This window comes from Apiotrichum porosum (assembly GCF_003942205.1).
Source record: "Apiotrichum porosum strain DSM 27194 chromosome Unknown scaffold_5, whole genome shotgun sequence".
Classification (NCBI taxonomy): Eukaryota; Fungi; Basidiomycota; class Tremellomycetes; order Trichosporonales; family Trichosporonaceae; genus Apiotrichum; species Apiotrichum porosum.
In genome coordinates, this window is record NW_021167112.1 from 1,025,329 (window position 1) to 1,043,226 (window position 17,898).

General features: G+C 56.1%; 8 protein-coding genes across 8 annotated transcripts; 1 reads left to right on the forward strand and 7 right to left on the reverse strand.

Moving 5' to 3' along the window:
* Window positions 1-8: 8 nt before the first annotated feature.
* EHS24_007663 (uncharacterized protein) lies at window positions 9-2,232 on the reverse strand (the record flags this gene model as incomplete). The annotated part of the gene is made up of 6 exons (XM_028623008.1): window positions 9-790; window positions 830-943; window positions 983-1,225; window positions 1,266-1,693; window positions 1,735-1,907; window positions 1,978-2,232. 6 exons carry the CDS (start codon window positions 2,230-2,232, stop codon window positions 9-11), a joined length of 1,995 nt encoding a protein of 664 aa, XP_028476901.1.
* Window positions 2,233-2,630: 398 nt separating this feature from the next.
* Window positions 2,631-4,630, reverse strand: EHS24_007664 (uncharacterized protein; the record flags this gene model as incomplete). The annotated part of the gene is made up of 10 exons (XM_028623009.1): window positions 2,631-2,751; window positions 3,016-3,200; window positions 3,236-3,292; window positions 3,336-3,425; window positions 3,465-3,497; window positions 3,538-3,976; window positions 4,032-4,161; window positions 4,310-4,390; window positions 4,448-4,501; window positions 4,549-4,630. 10 exons carry the CDS (start codon window positions 4,628-4,630, stop codon window positions 2,631-2,633), a joined length of 1,272 nt encoding a protein of 423 aa, XP_028476902.1.
* Window positions 4,631-5,112: 482 nt separating this feature from the next.
* On the reverse strand, window positions 5,113-6,684 carry EHS24_007665 (uncharacterized protein; the record flags this gene model as incomplete). Its single annotated transcript, XM_028623010.1, has 5 exons — window positions 5,113-5,515; window positions 5,560-6,206; window positions 6,248-6,280; window positions 6,325-6,532; window positions 6,572-6,684. The coding sequence occupies 5 exons, from the start codon at window positions 6,682-6,684 to the stop codon at window positions 5,113-5,115; spliced, it is 1,404 nt and encodes a 467-aa protein (XP_028476903.1).
* A 304-nt stretch (window positions 6,685-6,988) lies between these two features.
* Window positions 6,989-8,481, forward strand: EHS24_007666 (uncharacterized protein; the record flags this gene model as incomplete). The annotated part of the gene is made up of 9 exons (XM_028623011.1): window positions 6,989-7,022; window positions 7,074-7,099; window positions 7,139-7,216; window positions 7,258-7,310; window positions 7,348-7,395; window positions 7,450-7,537; window positions 7,762-7,835; window positions 7,878-7,977; window positions 8,023-8,481. The coding sequence occupies 9 exons, from the start codon at window positions 6,989-6,991 to the stop codon at window positions 8,479-8,481; spliced, it is 960 nt and encodes a 319-aa protein (XP_028476904.1).
* Window positions 8,482-8,784: 303 nt separating this feature from the next.
* EHS24_007667 (uncharacterized protein) lies at window positions 8,785-11,243 on the reverse strand (the record flags this gene model as incomplete). Its single annotated transcript, XM_028623012.1, has 8 exons — window positions 8,785-8,856; window positions 8,903-10,213; window positions 10,257-10,349; window positions 10,387-10,555; window positions 10,593-10,702; window positions 10,757-10,867; window positions 10,919-11,032; window positions 11,082-11,243. The coding sequence occupies 8 exons, from the start codon at window positions 11,241-11,243 to the stop codon at window positions 8,785-8,787; spliced, it is 2,142 nt and encodes a 713-aa protein (XP_028476905.1).
* Window positions 11,244-11,907: 664 nt separating this feature from the next.
* Window positions 11,908-12,712, reverse strand: EHS24_007668 (uncharacterized protein; the record flags this gene model as incomplete). The annotated part of the gene is made up of 2 exons (XM_028623013.1): window positions 11,908-12,509; window positions 12,559-12,712. The coding sequence occupies 2 exons, from the start codon at window positions 12,710-12,712 to the stop codon at window positions 11,908-11,910; spliced, it is 756 nt and encodes a 251-aa protein (XP_028476906.1).
* Window positions 12,713-12,941: 229 nt separating this feature from the next.
* On the reverse strand, window positions 12,942-13,964 carry EHS24_007669 (uncharacterized protein; the record flags this gene model as incomplete). Its single annotated transcript, XM_028623014.1, has 5 exons — window positions 12,942-13,246; window positions 13,296-13,581; window positions 13,625-13,678; window positions 13,717-13,905; window positions 13,947-13,964. The coding sequence occupies 5 exons, from the start codon at window positions 13,962-13,964 to the stop codon at window positions 12,942-12,944; spliced, it is 852 nt and encodes a 283-aa protein (XP_028476907.1).
* A 225-nt stretch (window positions 13,965-14,189) lies between these two features.
* On the reverse strand, window positions 14,190-16,262 carry EHS24_007670 (uncharacterized protein; the record flags this gene model as incomplete). Its single annotated transcript, XM_028623015.1, has 1 exon — window positions 14,190-16,262. One exon carries the CDS (start codon window positions 16,260-16,262, stop codon window positions 14,190-14,192), a length of 2,073 nt encoding a protein of 690 aa, XP_028476908.1.
* Between the last annotated feature and the right edge of the window lie 1,636 nt (window positions 16,263-17,898).

The window sequence follows — 17,898 nt, forward strand, 5'->3', positions numbered from 1 at the left end:
ACAGACTCCTATTCCTCTGCGACCTGGCCCCATCCTGGAGCAGCTCCTTGGCCAACCAGGACTTGGCGGTCCACGATCTCGCCTGTTGTCAGTCGCTTGTACGTCGAAACCGTCTCGCCAAAGTCTGAAATGTTGTAGACGCGGATGCGGCGGTCGAACCCCTTTTCACCATAACCTGCGTACGATGACCCGCCGTCAAAACACATCCACACACCCGAGACACGTCGACAGCGGTCGGTGTTATGGCAGTGGCCGTGACTGATGACTTTGACCTCGGTCACACTCTTCGCTCCTAGCAGATCTCCATCGCGACTGCCGCTCTGTTCCAGTGCTTGCTGAACAGCGTTGGAGAAGAAACCTCCGTTGTGGCCACTTGCGCCCTCCCTGTCCTCTTGAACACCGAGGTCGAGCGTACCAGCGTAGGCGGTATCCTCGGTAATGTCGGCCGCCAGGTAAGCCTCAGGAAGGGGAATGTGAAAGAACATGATGGCGTTGGGTTTAGCTAGAGTCACGCCACTCTGTCGTTTGTGCTGTTTCTCAAGCCGACGTTTGCGAGACGACCAAGTGGGGTCTAGATCGGTTCCCCCATCTGGGTGGAACGGCCGTTCAATGGGCTTGACGCTGGCCGACAGATCCAGGAACCAGTCGATCTGCGAGGGTTTGATGTAGTCGTAGTCTGGACGCGCCCATGAGACAGGGAACACGGTCTTTTGGTACGAATGTGAGTCGAGAAAGTAGAGGGTAAAGATGTGCGTCCGGGACGCGTCGGGGGAGTAGATTCTAATATCGTCTGCCCTGTCAGTATCCTTGAAGGACTCCGGGTGCTCACAGTTGCCTACTCCATCCACCTCACTAGGGCCGGCCCTTGCCAGAGAATAAGGCATGTGCTGCATGGCAACCATTTGCTCTTCTCTGTCTTCGGCAATCTCGCTGTCGTGGTTTCCTGACGTCAGATTTGCGAGGGTATTGGGGATATACTCACCAAAGACAGCGGCCCAGGGGATATGACGATCAATAACAGGTCTGGCAAACTTGGCCAGGACGGAGCGCGCGTCATATGATGACTTTTGGCCGTTCAACTGGTCGCCCGAGAAGACCACCAGGTCGGGTTTCTCTGCGTCCAGTGCCTCCCCCAACCACTTGGCTGTGTCCGGTTCACCCGTGCAAGGTACCTTGTCCGTGTCCTTGCACTTGCCCGGGCCGACGGAGTAGTGAAGGTCTGCGACTGAGAATCGTCAGCGTGGAGGTTATTTGCTTGGACTCACTTTGCATAACCTTGTAATCTCCTGTGACATGGAAACGAGGGAGCGGCGCGCTTGGGGGTATGGGGTTACCCCGCCGGTAGACGATGTCCACGCTGTCCCATCTGCCATCCTTGCCTGGGTTGACTTTACCGCCCTCAATGCGGTGGTATCCAAAGAATGGGTCTTCATCGCCATAGTGCACAGACAGTTCGGTGATGATGTCGGCATCGTCAACTGCACGCCGCAGGCCGTCGACAAACTGGTCGCGCGTCTTGTACCAGAGGCGCATCTCAGGTTGGCTTGGCCACAAGCCCTCGTGCAGGTCCCCACGCGCTTGGGTCCAACCCTCGAGATTCACGCTTGCGGGAGGTGGGTGTGGGAGCACTTGCACATGTGCGATGAGCGGCACATCGAGTCGGCGTGTACGGCGATACCATACATTCAAATACCTGGTACGTCAGGCAACAGCCTTTTTGTCTTCCAAACTCACCAAAGGCCAGTCTTGGCATTCAGATCTGGTTGCACCATCACCCACTGTCCCTTGAGCTTGTCATCCTCAGGGGTAGAGGCTGGCCGACAGTAGCTAGCGAAGAGTATCGGGGACATGTAACAGGGTTGGATGATAATCTCTGTGAGACCGGTAGTGTGCAGGGCCATGGGATCCTGCAACAACATCATCAGCTCGGTTTGGGGCTCTAAACAGCCTGGGGGCTCGATATCGATATCCACTTACCCATATATCAAGCGGAAGACTCGGAGCTGTCCCATTGGAAATTGTATGAGCCTCGGCATGTTTGGCTACCACGTCCCACGCCTGCCATCCTAAGCCTTGAGTGAACGCTGGAGATCGAAACGTTGAAAGATAGGCGTAGCTGCCCAGACCAAAGGACAAGACGACGAAGGTGATGAGAACTGGTAAGGTGGATCTAATGTAGGCCAGTCTTGGCGGCCGTCTCGTGTTATGGTAGTCTCGCCTGAGTGCAGGCATGTTGACGTCTCGGGAGTGGGAAGTTGTAAACGAGAAGCCGGAGCAGTTGTGGGCGACGTCATGTCCGCAGTGGAGGGAGGCGGCGAGGCGCCCTGACCGGCGCAGCGCGCCGCAGCCCTGGCTCATGGCTCAGTGGATCAGTGGCAAATGGGGTTTTCAGCGGCCACTCGTGTTGCATTCTCCCTGCGTTTGCGGGCAGCCATGGTGCTGAAGCTGCCCTCACACTTCGTCTATGTTCTTTTTCGATCACGTAGCAGCGGGAATCACGACAGGTGATGTACATTAGGCCACAACACTCTGCAAACCTTCAAACCCTTATAAACTATCACTTTTGGCGGTCTATACCAGGTGCCATCTTCTTTCGACTTGAGACCAAACTACCACAGGTGTGCAAGCAGTTATAAGGGTGCCGTAGCCGAGCGCAACCTGCGCATCTCGAAATCACTTCTTGTATTGCGGGTGAGAGGAGTTGGCGGACCCAGGTAAGCTTGGATGGGCACCTCTGCTTCGCGTTGGTCGCTGGTGTGGTCAGAAATCAATAGAACGCCTTCTAATGACCTACGTTTTCTTCTTGCAAAAGAGACACCAGATACGCCTAATGGCGCCCCAAACCTTTGCCAGAACAGAAAGCTGAATGTTAGCCCGAAAACAACGACCCAACTCACAAGCAGCATAACGAGAATACGACTCATTTGGAAACACCATTTGAGCACTTTATATGCGGGCCACAACAATCCACCCAGGACTGTTGTTAGCGTCATTCATTTAAGGGTAGTTGCTCACTGCACATAATCGTGAACATCTGTAACGACGCCAATGATGACAACAGGGTGTGCAGCTGGTCCTGGCGGGTCAGTCGATCTGATGGAGAGAGATTGTGTGCCTACGTTAAGAGCTTGAGCTGTATGAGACGCGCCAGTGAGACTTGTCGCGAGAGCCGCGGCAGCGCTGATGGAATTGTTGACGGCCTGCAGTAAGAAGGAATTCCAACAGGTAGACTCACTGTGGCAACCACAGAGAATTGGGTTTCCAGCGCCATGGTGAAGTAACTCATAGTTTCCTGCAGTAGTGAGTAACAGGCCGGCTTGGCCTGTGCCACTCACGAGTTGCTCCGAATGCTTCTGTTCCCAGGCTGAGAGCTGGGCAAGGGCGTTGTCAACGCGATCACTGAACCCATTAAAGCTTGACGTGTGCTAGTCCTGTGAGCATGATTTGCATCAGTAGTTGCGTACCTGGAGTGTGACGTCCTGGACGGCGATGGCGATCTGGGGGTCGTTAATATCAGCTTTCTTCTTTCCGACCCACATCCTTCTTTGCCTCATCTGCCATAGATTCAACAATTTCTCCCAACCGATGAGTCAAATCACCCCTCTGCTGCTCCAAGAAGCGAGCTTGATGGGCTGACAACGACTGGATGGTAGACAGGGCCTCTGTCTGGAGTTGAGCAAAGCAGCGCTCGTTGGCCTGCATCTGAAGAGTTTGCAGCCGTTCTTCGCGCGCTAACAAATTCTCTTCGCGGGCTTGCAGATGTCCTTCTCGAGCTTGTTCGCGGGCTAGCAGACTTTCTTCGCGGGCTAGTAGATGTCCTTCGCGAGATTGCAAATGCTCTTCGCGGGCCTCCAGATGGTCCAGTAGCGCTGTTTTCTGGTCGGTAGAGTGCTTAAGCAGGTCCTCCGCACGTTCTGCAGTCAGTGGCTCCATCTCTTCCAGGTGACCCACGAGCCTCCTGTTGTTGCTTCCATAACTGCCAGGTTAACGCTGTAAAGTAATTAGTCATATGCGGTGCAATGGCCACCCACTGGCTTGACCCAAGAATACAGTGTATGTGGTCCACTCTTGAGGACTTCGGTGGAGGGCCCTGTTGGTCAGCCCTTTTCTTGGCCCAATGCTCACGCCAAGCACAGAAATCGTTGCCTATCCGTGCGCTGGCTTTTGGAAGACCCGTGATCTTGACTTGGTGTCGCTGTCCAAGACCGGCATTCCACTGGGATCTGTTCTAGGGCCGTTCTTATTGAACAAAGAGTGATGCCAATGGTCACTGGTGCTATCAGTTCTGTTTGGCTCGCCATCCGCTCACTGTCAATCTTGCAGGTTTCACTCAGTGTACCGCCATGATGCTCTTCCAAGGACGCTAAAACAATGTCTCGACAATGGGTCTCTGGGACCTGAAGCGCAAATTCAACGAACGTCAGCGCGCAAGGGAAGGGTAACCTACCGTGGGCGAACTCTGCAACGACATCCAGGCCAGAAACCTCCAACTCGGAGATGTCTAGACAGCGTCAGGCTGTTGCAGAGTATGGGTTTTAATCAACTCACGGGTAGTTGAAGCCTGGGGAGTGTAGGTTGCTCCTGCCAGCACAAGGAGCAGGGCGCTCGCGGCGATAGCCAGGACGCGCATCGTTGTGGCGGGGAGGAGGGGAGGCGGGCGCTTCTAAATGGAGCTTGTCCCGCCGTACGTGCGTAGGAAGAAAAGGGGGATTGGGGGATGTATATAGGAAAAGAGCAGAGGAGAGAGAAGATAGGGGAGTGTCAGTTGAAGAAAGACGACGAGGGAAGGTGACGAGGGAAGACACCCATGTTTGGTCCTTGGTCCTTGGGGCCATATGGGGTGGGTGGCGGAATGCCCGCAGCGGCGGCTGACTGGACCCTCCAGCCGGGGGCCATTTGAAACAACGGTTAAACGTCGGGCATCCCGCCCTTACTTTTGAAATAGGCTTTTACTATTGCGATCTTGAAAATATCCACACTGTCCATCGTGCTGCCGTCTCTCATGCATGGTTGAGGTCATCGAACAGGGTGCACTGGGTACACATCCTTAGGGAACATCAACAAATGAATACATGCGAACACGGACACTGCCATAGTACATAAAGGACATGATCATATGGATACCACTTTTGGCCAGTCTTGCATCCTCAGCCACTCGCCGTTGGGACCAAATCGAGGATTCTGATGAAAGTGGAGACCATCGCCGAGTGGACGGCCGATCGGCAAGACCCATCCCGCAATGTTGCGACCCATCTCCTGCCTCCACATGTCTCTCTTCCTCCCAAACGCCCAACGATCGTTGACAGCTACACCGCCAAAGTCGGCGTTCCACTGGCGCTGCATCTTGTTCATGTCCCGGAAAGACCAGCACGAAGGGAATTCGCGACGCAGAGTGATGGTTTCGATTTGCTTTTGCGCGTCTGCCTGGAAGGATTCGTTTGTTGACTTGCCACTCATGACGAGGGCGATGTGGGTCGGCAACATTGCCCAGGTGAAAAGGCCCAGAAATCCAGAGCTGGTGTGCGTCAGCGATGGGTCGTGGGCACTTTTATTACGCACATCACGATCAAAATAACCTTCTGAGGATCAACTTTGGCTGAGCTGGCGGCGTCGATGATGAAGACTATGACGTTGAAGGCGCAGAATAGCCCAGCCCAGAGAGTGAATGTGATGAAAATCGCATGGTTGCGCCAGCCCACGCACTGGCCGATCCACACACAGTGGTCTGAAGTGTAAGGGTGCGCGACAGACAGAGAGGGGTGGCAAGACTCACGGTCAAACTGCAGAATGCAGGTACCACAGTGGCGACAGTGGTGAGTGCGGTCAGGTTTGACAATGTGGCAGTGGTAGCACCAACGGGGGCCCAGAGTGGCATTGGGGACGGGTCTGGGCACGTATCGCGCGGGACGTTCGGCAAGCGTCAACGAGGCGGCGTGCGGGGAGGTGTTGGAAGTGTCAGGAGCACGCGTTGGAGGGGGAATGGGTGGTGGTGAGCCTGCTGCTGTTGCAAGTTCATCTCGTTTCTCCTCAAACGTAGTCTCGGGAATCGCCGTCCCTGCCTCGGATGGGTTGGACACGTCCAATGATCCAGCCCCTTGAGGATCTGGCTGCCCCCCATACAGGACAACGTCAGAGCTTCGACGGGTTCCGCTCTCGGTGTTGGCTTCACCATACTGCTCGTACGGGTTGCTAGAGGTTGCAACGAACTGAGGTATTCAGCCAAGCCCATTGCACAACAGATGCTCACATCTTTCGCCAAGCCGGGAGGCACTGTGATGACCTGGCGTATCAGAGTTGTCTCGCTATTGGGCTGGCGCAACTTACAGCACTGTACGACCACATGAACATGGTCCAGAGGACAATGAATACGACGAGAATGCCCACTACCATCAGCGCGCGCTCGACATCACACGACAGATGCTCACCACCAGCCCCTCGCTCGTACGTCGCTCCGGGCTTTTTCTGAATTGCAGGTACACAGAGTCTGCCTACCACGACGTAGAAGTCCCACACAGCGAGGCAAAGGACAATGCTGAGGGGTCAGCAGATGAAGGTTGAGAGCTTGGCTTACATGACGGCCAGCTTTCTGGAAATCCATGGGTCTGGACAACTGGGCTCGAACTGGCGATTCCACTTTTGCCACGGGGTCATGGTATCGCGCTGAGAGCTGTCGAGGCCGGACATCTTGCGGTCGGCTTGAAGCCGTGCAGCTTCCAGCGAAGGGGGGAGTATCACCGAACGGGCCACACCTCGTTTGCCTTCAAGATATGTGGAGTTTGGGTAGTTGTATGGGGGCTGTGCTCCACTGGCCACTGGAGAGCGGTGAACCGTACACACGAACGCACGTCATGAGTTGGGGGCCTTGTATGACCCGCCTGCTACGTTTTGATCCCGTCAACTGGCCCAGTGGTTGTTTCCACCAAAGCGGCTCGTTGTTCCATCACACCTCGATCGTTCTCTTTTCTCACCCCATCTCGCATCCATCGTCATGCCTAGCACCTACGTTGGACGTCTCCCTCAGGGTGAGTTAGAATGTGCTTGTGGTTGCGATTCTGACGCGTTCTTTTATACAGGAGTCACCAAGGCCGACCTTGAGGACGTAGGTTTCCGTCTTCCTTCCGAGCTCATCCATCCCCAGCACTTCAAGACCATCGGTCGTGTCGTCGACATCCGCCTCATGGCCAACTTTGGCTTCGTCGAGTTTGAGACTGCCGAGGTATTGACAACTTGCCCGGGTCAGAGCGCTGACGAGGATAGGATGTTGAGGCCGCCTGCCGCGAGCTTGATGGCAAGACTCTGATGGGCGAGAGGTACGCGTCGTCCAGTCGATAGAAAACTCACATCCAGGCTGATTGTCGAGCCTTCCAAGGAAGTTCGCAAGCGCGACTTTTACGAGTGCGTGCTTAGAGATTAATCACCGTTTTATGTACATGAACTAACCATAAACAGTGGCGCGCGTCCCCCTCCTCGTGGCCCTCCCCGTGGCCGCGGCATCCGCATCAACGTGATCGGCATCTCCAACACCACCAGCTGGCAGGTGCGAATCCTCAATTCCTTTCCTCTGAGATCGTGTGGTTCAACGCTGGCCGGACATGACAATGCTGGTCGGCAGAGTTCGAGGCGAAGACGTTGTGGCACTGGTCGACCCAGCGAGCCCTGTGTTATCCTTGGAGCCAACGGGCGTGGCCAAAAGAAACGTTTTCCTTCTGCAACCATCACTTGAGGCGCTCGTGCGAAAAGGTCTGATCATTCCCATTACAGGACCTCAAGGACTTTGGCCGTAACGGAAACGAGTCGGTCACCTACGCCGATGTTGACCGATTCACGGGCCACGGGTGAGTCTCCTCTACCCCACACCGGCGTCTGACTTGGCACAGTGTCATCGAGTACCCTACCATGGTTGATGCCGAGGACGCTATCCGCCGCCTCGAGGGTGTCGAGATTCAAGGTGTTCCCGTCAAGCTTGAGATTGTCCAGGTTTGTTGTTGCGTCACATCCTAGACATCAGGCTGACAGTGGAAGGATGCCGGTGGTGGTGGCCGTGACAGCTACGACCGCCCTCCCCCCCGCGACTACGGACGTGACCGTGGATATGGCCGCGAGCGTTACGACGACAGGGGCCCTAGGTTCGACGACAGGCCTCCTCGTTTCGATGACAGGCCTCCTCGTTTCGATGACAGGCCGCCTAGGTTTGACGACCGCGGAGGCCGCTTCGACAGGCGCGGCGATGACAGGCGCGGTGATGACAGGCGTGACCGCTACGACGAGAGGGACCGCTACGAGGAGCGCCGTTACCGGGAGGAGCCGCCGCGCGACTCGCGCGACCGTTATGAGAACCGTGCTCCTCGTGAGGACCGCCCCCCTCGCCAGGATGAGCGTGTCCCTCACCAAGATGAGCGTGCCCCTCACCAGGAGGAGCGTGTCCCTCGCCAGGAAGAGCGCTCGTACTCGCGCGAGCGTTCGCCCCCTCGTCGCGACTAAGGTCCTTAGTTCCAACTCAAGAAATTTGGCGGACAATCCGCATCGAGAATGTATCAAGAAAGTCGATGGTTGAAAATACAAAAAGAGAGAGGGAGAGCGACGGCGACGTCGACAGAGATGGTGGGAAAATGAGTGGTTCGTTCTATGATGGTATATGGCCTGTAGTTTGTTACGCTGAAAAGCAATGTCAACTCCATGAGGCGTATGGTTGCATGAGTCTCGCAATGTACAAATGGGAAGACAAAGGCGTTCACAAGCGCCTGAACTTCATCTCGGGCATGTTAAACTTCGTCTCGGGTGGGGCTAATCTCGGTTGCGGTAGTAAATCAGGCCAGCAACTGCTGCAACGACGATCACTGTAGCTATTGGGATGGACTGGAGGTGGTCAGCAAATAGAAGGCAATGGATAGAAGCTGCTCACTGGAGCTATGGCGTTGGCAGTGGGATGGTCGAGTTTGCGGTCTCCAAGGTCCTTGTCGCCTCTTAATGTATCGGCCGACTCGCGTCCGCTTTCGGACGACTCCTTGTCGTTAAACGTGCCAGGTGTCGATGAAGCGGCACGGGCAAACTTGTCACGCGCGGACATACGCTTGACACGACTGAGTGCATCGCGGCGAAGCTCGCGCGCGCGAGGGGCCTCGGGGACGATGGAAGGATCGACGGGAGCCTTGGGGGTCGATACTCCTTCGGCGTTGGTGACAGCGCGCAGCCCACGCATGGCGAGAGACGTCTTGGTGCTGGGGCGCCTACGGCGGGGCTTTGTCACCCGCGAGGGGGAAACATCGGCAATCTCGATATCGTCGTCTGCGGCGTCCAGGCCACGTCCGGCCGGCCAGCGGCTGTGAACGGCCAAGAGCTCACTAGCCTCGACATCCTCTTGGCCAACATCTTCCTCCTCGTCGGCGAGCTCATCCTCGCTGAGGTGCTCGTTCATCTCCCTCTCCTCTTCTTCCTCAACAGCCCGTCGACTGGCTTCTTCCCAGTCGCGAACGATACCACGTAGCCGTTCCCTCTCACTCTCCCAGCCATCGCGCTCGTGCTTCCACCGGTCTTCGAACTTGTTGCGCCACGCGGACCAGCGCTCCTCGGCCTGTACCACGGCAGCGGTAACGCGGTCCGCAATACCGCTCTCGAGAATGTCAAGTCGGTCCGTAAGAAGCTTGACGGTGGACATTGCCTCGCCATGTTGAGCTTGAAGAGTGCGGGACAGCTGAAGGGCGTCCTCCATCTCAACCGTGAGGGATTGGATGCGAGTTGCGAGGTCGACGTTGGACATGCCAGTGGAGGCGTCCTTTTCAGAAACGTCACTCGACGCCTTGTCAGGGCCGTGTCCATTCTGAGGGCCGTCGTCGGGCATAACAGTTGCGACACTACGCGCATCGTCGTCGTCATCACCGTCGTCATCGGCTTCGTGGGACGAGCCGTTCATATCCATACTGTGAGAGGCTGCGAGGAGCACTTCCATCTCAAGCTTGCTGTCCTCCATCTGTTGGCGGACTGCAGCGATCTCTTGCTTCATTGTCTCTTGCTGTTGAAGCTGGGTCTCGAGCTCGCGGATGCGGCCCAGGTGAGTGGTGAGGGAGGATTGCGTGTCGGTCATCTGGGCCTGGAGGGCGATGAACGCGGCGGCCTGAGGTCCATGGGGACCTGCCAAGGCAGCCTGCGCTTCGGCGGAAGGATTGCGGAACTGCGCAGGAATGTACTGCGAGGCCGAGCCGTTCTGCGCTGGTGACTGTGTGTTGTTAACCTCTACGCCTGAGCAATTTCACACTCACGAGTCCGCCACCCATGGTGTCCTGGACATCGGTCATGGCAGTGTTGAGGCCATGTAACTCGTGGCTCGTCTCCTTGCTCTTATTCAACTCATTCTGTCATGTCAGCAGCCGTTGTCAGACAGGAACCAACCTGGAGCTTTTGCAGAACGTGCTCAAAGCTAAGCCCGTTCGCCTTGCCGCCAGCACTCATGATGGACGGCCCCATCTGGCTGAGGGGGTTCACTCCACTGCCTTGGGACATGGAACCCGCAGCCGGTCGACGAGCTCCACGCGGGTCATTCTGATAGTTGGCAAGTTCCCTGGCTGTCAGCAAACGCTTTGCCTTGGTGAATCTACCTTGCGCTGAGGGCCGCATCGTCTGGCGTGAAGACGCAATATGCCCTGGCCGAGACCTTGTGATGGATGATTGTGCGATTGTCCTCGCTGATGATGTCGATACCAAATTCCTGCACATTGTGAGCTTGAGAGCACACCCGGCTGCGGTGAATAATGTTACGCACCACCATGTCCTCGCTCTTCAACTCGAATGGCTCGCTTTCCACCGCTTCCGGTGACAGACGAACGCCGTTGATGAACGTGCCGTTCGAAGACTTGACATCCTTGATATAGATCTGTTCACACTGGGTCAGACTGTGTCCTCTGGACAGGCGTGGCTGGCTCACCTTGCCTCCTTGCTCCCAGATCTCGGCGTGGGTGCGTGACAGAACCTTGGAGTCAAAGTAGGCATTGCGCTCGCCGGGCACGGTTTTGTTGTTGGTTTGACGACCGATTTTGACCTGGCGACAAGATTAGGACCGGGAAGCATCGATAAGTGACTAAACGTACCTTCTGGCCTGTAGGCAGGTGGATCATCTTCATCTGGAAGGTATCCTGGACTGGCCACAAGTGCAGGCTGGGGAATGGGCCGCCCCATGGCTGTTGCCCTGCGGAAGCCGCCTGGTCATGTTGATTAGGGGGAGGGTGGAACGACTGCTGGGTCTGTTGCATGTCGCACTGTGGTATATGGGGCGAGTGAGCCCAAAGTCGGCTGTGTATCGAGCGATGAACAGGCGCTCGTGTTCAAACGGCGGGACGCGTCAAATGGGTTGGAAAAGGAGGCAAGGTTGGGTTTGAGGGGTCGTGTGGGCAAGGGTAAGGGCGGCGGTCAGACGTCGCTGGCGTATTTCGATATCAAAACCCAATCGTGAGGAGCGATGGAGAACAGTGTGAGGAGGGCTGCTGGTAGTTGATGGGGATGCAGGAGACACCTTGGTCGTTGTGACCGTTGTGACGGCACCGCTCGTACCGCTCGTGGCTTGGACTGGTGCAATTTGCTTCCGTGTTGGGTGGAGTGACGAGCTGACGCTGACAGCCTGCAGCCTTCATACGTACACAACCGTCGCCACCGATCCACGGGTTCGTTCACTCACACTTTCTTTCATACATATATCATACTCGTGACGCTCATATACTGAACCCTCATTACACGACTCTCGCTAACAGACATCGGGGAAACAGACCACTCAGGTCGTGGGTAATTGAAGTCACCACGTCCATCTCGTCGCGCCATCTTCTCTTTCCTGCCATGCACCATCTTGTCTTGCTATTTTCGATCAACGTCTTGTATTCACCTGAGCTGACCATCAGTCTGGTGCAGGGTTAACTGGCTCACCTAATTGTCGTCATCAAGGTTCCAGGTGGACGTGGATGACCATGCGTCAAAGCTGGTTCCAGCGCGGGCCCGAGCCAGTGCCTCTTCCTTGGTGATCTCCCAGTGGTTCCCGCGGCTGGCATGCCCGATGGGGACCTCCTCGACGGGGATGGGGCTACCCGTCGGGCTGGGGGCTTCAGGCTCGTGCTGGAACAGCCCCACACGCACCACGCCAGTTGGGAGTGGTCCCCAGCTCTCTGTGACACTCCCGAGCTGGTCGCGCTTTGAGTGGCCTCCGTACTTTGGGGGACGCATCCACTCCTTGGCGAGCAGGCGGTCCGCAGGCTGAGGCGCTACTTTGCGGACTGCTTTAACGTCGGGTTTGAGCAGAGCTTGAAGGTCGAGAGCTGGGACGATCTCTACGTGGCGGTTGTGGTTGCGTGATCCCTCCTGCCGCCCCGGAGGAAGGACTGCGTGCAGGGGTGTCGACGAGTAGAAGCTGCTTGGGGGAGGAGGAGAGCTACGTGCGGTGGGCGAGTAGGAGGTGCTTGGAGGAGGGAAGGCGGCGGTACTAGCGTATCCCTCTGATAAAGTAAAAGGCACACTGCCGCCCGTAGTGGAGCCTGTGATCATTAGCCAAATTCATCTTCGGCACAGTTTGCTCAGACTGACTGATCAGCTGTTCCTGGTCCCTCGGTGTATTGTGCTGGTCGTAGACGCGAGGCGCTGGGGTGGACTCCACATCTGTGGCCTGGGTGTGGTCCCAGGGGCGAATCACCTCGTCTGACGCATCGTGGTGCGCCGAGTCGAAGCAGCGCATGCGCATGTTGACAGTGATCTGAGGTGATCGCGTACGGGAACGAAGGTGTCGCGTGGAAGATATGTGCAATGCGTAAGGGAGTAATATAGAGCTGAGAGAGGAAGAGGAAGAAGATGATGATGATGAAGAAGGAAGACGCTGAAGGAAGGTCAGTAATCGGTGATGCGAGGGAAGGCTGCGCCAGTTGGCTGAGGCTTGGTGATAGGTCTTCTACAGCGTACACTAATACATGGCCCTAGTCCAGCTTGCCCTCCTCCTCGAGAATACCCCTCTTGCCATCGTCCAGCGGCCGCTGCCAGTATGCAACCATCTGAATGGCCAAAACGAGGTTCAGCATGGCGGCACCCGCAAAGCCCCAGAAGACAAGAGGGTCATTGACCTCTTGCTTGGTGGTGAACAGACGCGCCAAGCAGCCGAGGAGGCCGCTAAACACTGCAAACGCTGAAAGGTTGCCAGTGGAACGGTTGGTGTGGTTCTCCAGGATCTGGGGGGCCTTGGACAGGAGTCCCAGTGGAATGGTGCACAGTTGGAAGAAGGCGACTGTCAAGGGTGTCAATACGCTGGGCAAACAGACACGAGGTTTACGCACGCAAAGGGGGGGCACAAAGGCTCTCGGAAGAGAGGACAATGCAACAGATGGCAATGATGGCAGCGCCAATGAAAACGCCATTCAGGCTGCGCTGCGGTGGTGATGAGAGCGGAGTTGGCCCACTCAATCCGTTGTACGCCGACTTCGGTGTGTTGTAGAACAGGATCATAAGGGTGATGACAATGTTCTGGACGGTAATGAAGAAGTTTTCGCCATACGTTGAAAAGGGGAAGCGGCCACGCCAGGCATAGGCAAGAGAGATGGCATACGATGCTGTCTCCAGGATCTAAGACGGTCAATCCCAGAGTTTGTGTCAGAGAGCGACTCACATATGCTGAGAGGGAGAGGCCACGCGCCGATTGAGTTCCGATGATCTTCATGATCTGAATGTCAGACACTGAGAGCGCGAGGTAAGACCAACCTGAGGTATCTTGACTATGCTTCCTCCAAGCACGATGCCAAACCCGAGTCCTTTGGAGAGCGCATACTTTAGGCAGTCCACATCGGTAATGTTAAAGTCGTAGACGAGCACGCCGTAGCACTTCTCGCCTATGAGGGCTTCTGCCGGGACTCGAAGGAACCAAGGAATGTTATGGGTAACGGCTGTCACCTATGTCTGTCAGGTCCTGTTGTGGTGCAAGAGCTGCTTACCGCAGAGTGGAAACCCATTGTGCCAAATCTCGTTGGAAGGAGAGGAGGAACGACACATTGACATCGGTCCCGGTGTGTCGCGTCGGCGCGACGTGGATCGGCCCGGAACCAATTTTGTTTACATGAATGGGACACGCCGCGGACAGCGACACCTTCGCACCGAAAACAATCGTGATGCAGAAATGTATTGGTCTAAGGCCATAGGAAAGGCTGCTACAAGTGTTGTGTTTTACTGAAAATACTCTATGCGGTGGCCTTGAGACCGGCCATTTCTTGAAAGGCTGCGTCAAAGCCGCCCATGCGCAGCCCGTGGACCCACAGCCCAACCTTGCGCACTCTGGCTCCCACGTCCATACCCAGTTCGATTACGCCAAAGAAGGTGTTGTAGTAAGTGTACGTGAACCAGGACTTGGCAAGGTCTTTGAACAGACTCAATGAGAGGCCTGTGGCCTCGTATGCTCGGCGAAGGTTCAGCTTGTCTGCTTGCCACACTGATGTGGCACAGTAGCGACCGATGATAATGTACACACGGTGCTGGCCGTGTGTTGTGGACAGGCTGTAGTCGAGGGAGCGCTGTAAGTCGGAAAGCTTGAGAATCATGAGCAGTCGCCTTGGAACTCGACGAAGGAGCTCAAAGATTCCTAGGAGAAGGCCCTCGCGGTCCAAAACAACTGCCCTCAGCTTGGCAAGCTGTTCCTGGTCGGTGTTGCTGTCCGATGCCGAGCCGGTGTCCAAGAGGGAGGATCCAAGGCCACCTTCGGCGTCATCCATGCTCACACGACCAGTGATAGCGCTCTCGAGATATGGGTACTGTTTTTTGTCAGCAAGCCTCACTTTGTCCCAGCTACTCACCATTTCCTCATCAATGTTTCCCACCAAACGCGCGTAGTGCTTGCGCGTTCGAATAGTCTTTTCAGAGGCCGGTGTCATGAGGGCCAGCCAGAAGTGGGCATAGTTGACGCGCAAGTCGTCCGGAATGTCAAAGTATTGTCCATGGTCCAGCAAGCAGACGTCAAAGTTGAAGGGTGAAGTCGAGTTGGCAGCCCTTGGGCGGACCAACAGGTTGCCGTGGTGTGGGTCCGCATGGAAGAAGCCGTTGATATACACCATCTGGGAGAAGATGCGCGAGAGCTCCTGGCTGACCTGGTTGCGGTCGATCTTGTGCCTCTTAAGATACGCCAGGTCGTCTACACGACCTCCGTCAATATACTCCATAACGAGACACCGGCGCTCGGCCCACATGACCTCTGGGAGGTAGAGACTGGTTTTGCCCTTCAACGGTTCAAAGTCTTGCAGACAGCGCTGAGAATTGGCTGCCTCGTGGCGAAAGTTCATCTCAAGAGGGAGCATCTCGTTCATCTCCTCGCCGAGCCAGCCAAACTCAAAGTCGGGGAAGATGTGCTTGACAAAGCTGATCGCCACGTTTACGGTCGCCAAGTCGATCATGGCAAACTCTTGCAAGTCGGCGTGCTGTACTTTTACAGCTACCGGCAATCCAGTCCGCCTGTCGACTGCTCGGTGAACCTGTGCAAGGGATGCAACACCAATGGGGTGGGCGTCAAAGTCGACGAACAAGTCGTCAATGCCGAGACCGAGATCCTCGCGAAGCATGGCGTCAATGTCTTGAACGGGTGTCGGGAAACATTGGTCTTGCAGAGGAGTCATCGTAGACGTCCACTCCTTGGGCAGGACCTGTACTGCAGCGACGTGCTGTCCAATCTTGACGTAGACGCCTGAGTTCTTCTTGAGTGCTTCGAGCATGCGCTGAGCTGAACGAAGATGACAGGCCTTGCGAAGCTCACGTCGGCGGGCGCGCTGCTCAACGGTCAAGGTCAATGCCTCGCCAGACAGGCCAAGCCTTTCCTCATGGGCAAAGGTCTGCTTATAGTCCCAAACGTCGAGGATCACTGCCCTCATCAACCTTGCGCATCGGACGATGGCAAGGGTAGTGTGGCGAAACGGGGCATACGTGTTGTAAAGGACCGCCAGCACGACGAGGATGGCCAACGCGTATTTGAGACGACGAGAAGGGCGAGTGCGCAAACCATCCTTTGGAGCTACTGTCGCCCTAGTCGCCAATGTCGTCAATGGGCGTTGGGGAATGAACTTGGAGTGGTTGAGGTAGGCGAACTGGAACGGGCGAATGGGTTGCTGCTGCACAGTCGGATGGAGTCGGGGCCGAGAAACCTGCCGAAAGCGAGATGCCAGCTCTGGTGAAGCGCATGACAAGGACCGAGAGCTCAGCAGTCGAGCTGACTGGCAGGTTATCCTGCCTACGGCCAGTTTGGAGACTGACCGCCCAGTTAGGACAGGCATTTTGTAAGTGAACTGAACGAGGTTTAACAACATTGAAGATCGGAAGTTGCTTTACCGCAACGGAGCCGGCCGATGCCGGGCATGGGCTCAGGATCTACATAATGGCGTGTGTTTCATGTTTATCAATCCTCCCCTCCCTGCCTCTCGCACCGGAGTTCCGTTGTTCGAAAGTGCGAATCCGACCGCCCGTCGCGGCTGATGGTATAAAGGTGAGGCGGCGACCTAGTCTGTCTCCTTACTCATCTCGATCCCGTTTATTGTGGCGACGTTGGGCTCCTCCCTCCCGACGACGCTCTACAGGAGGATCTAGAGTAAGGATATTCCATTGGACAGGATTTTTTGCCGGCTCATCGCGTGGTATGTCAGTACTGCGTGTACTTGTGGTGTCCCCCGGCCTGGGTTTTGTCTACACTTTGTAAAACCAATGCAGAAACGAGTATGTGTGAGCCCCCGTTTATGCAGACCCGTGAGGTTGGTCTGGAGTTTTGACAGGCAAAGCATAGCGATGGATTGACGTGGAGTCTGCTTGCAGACTTCACCTCTCGAAGTTTTCTGCGGTTGTTGGCAGGTCGGGCGGAATCAGGCGGCTGCTCTTTTTTTCTGCATTCTATTGGCCAACTGTGAAACCACTGTGCCGTGGGTTGGTTCTATAACAACGCGAATCGAGAACTGGACGGAGGCGGCGGCTCGTGGCTTACGGTATGGCTGACACACATGTCTGTCGACGTCAGGTAGAGAGAGTTGTCCAGCCAAGCTGCCACCCAAAGCGGCCCGAGTGGGTGTCACCTGTTTTGCATCTGGGTTAACCATTAAAGCACGGTGTCTTGAGTTTGGATTAATTGGACCGTCAAAGGAAGGCGGGCCATTGGGCTTGCTGGCCTAGATGGCCAGGGTGGCTCAGGCGGACGTTGGACCGGCAAACGTCGAGTGCAACCTATGTTGCGCCTCGGTGTAGCTGGCAAATTCCAATATCACAGGCCAAGGATGGAATTGCGAATTGAGCGGAGGGTTTCTACACGGCTCCAGCACCACGAGAAAAAGACCGACCAGTTGACAAAACAGAAGAAGGGTTTGTACCTATACGTCACGCGTACTGGCTCGCCACAGCACAACAGCATAGATACATATGTACATTGGATGCTGCCACACACACACACACACTGTCCGCGTGATCTGGGGGGGGGGAGGTGGGCGCGTTGTGTAGTGTGGAACGGGGTGCATCCCAGATTTAAGATCCGGCGTGCGTGTGTGTGCATGTGTGTGTGAGTAGTGTGTGCAAGGGAACGCCACGCCCACACAGGTACACAGGCCACACACCGCCCAAGCGTGCAAGCGTGCAAGCGCCCAAGGTATGCAAGGTACGCGATGGGCGACGCGGCAATTTCGGCCAGCTGCGACCGTGTTGCCAATCGGGCTGCCCACCATTTCGAAAAAAAGAGAGAGCGAGCAGCCAAGCGGGCCCCAGGGGGCGCCTTGTGCGGGGGGACGCGGAGAGAGGCTTGCGACGCCCCATGCGTATCGCAGGGCAAAAACAGCGAGTGATTGGGCTGGGGGCCCACGCCCAAAGGGCCAGAGGGCCAGAGGGATGGGTATTGCAGGGCGCGCACACACTGGGCGGTGCGGGGTAGAGCCCGGG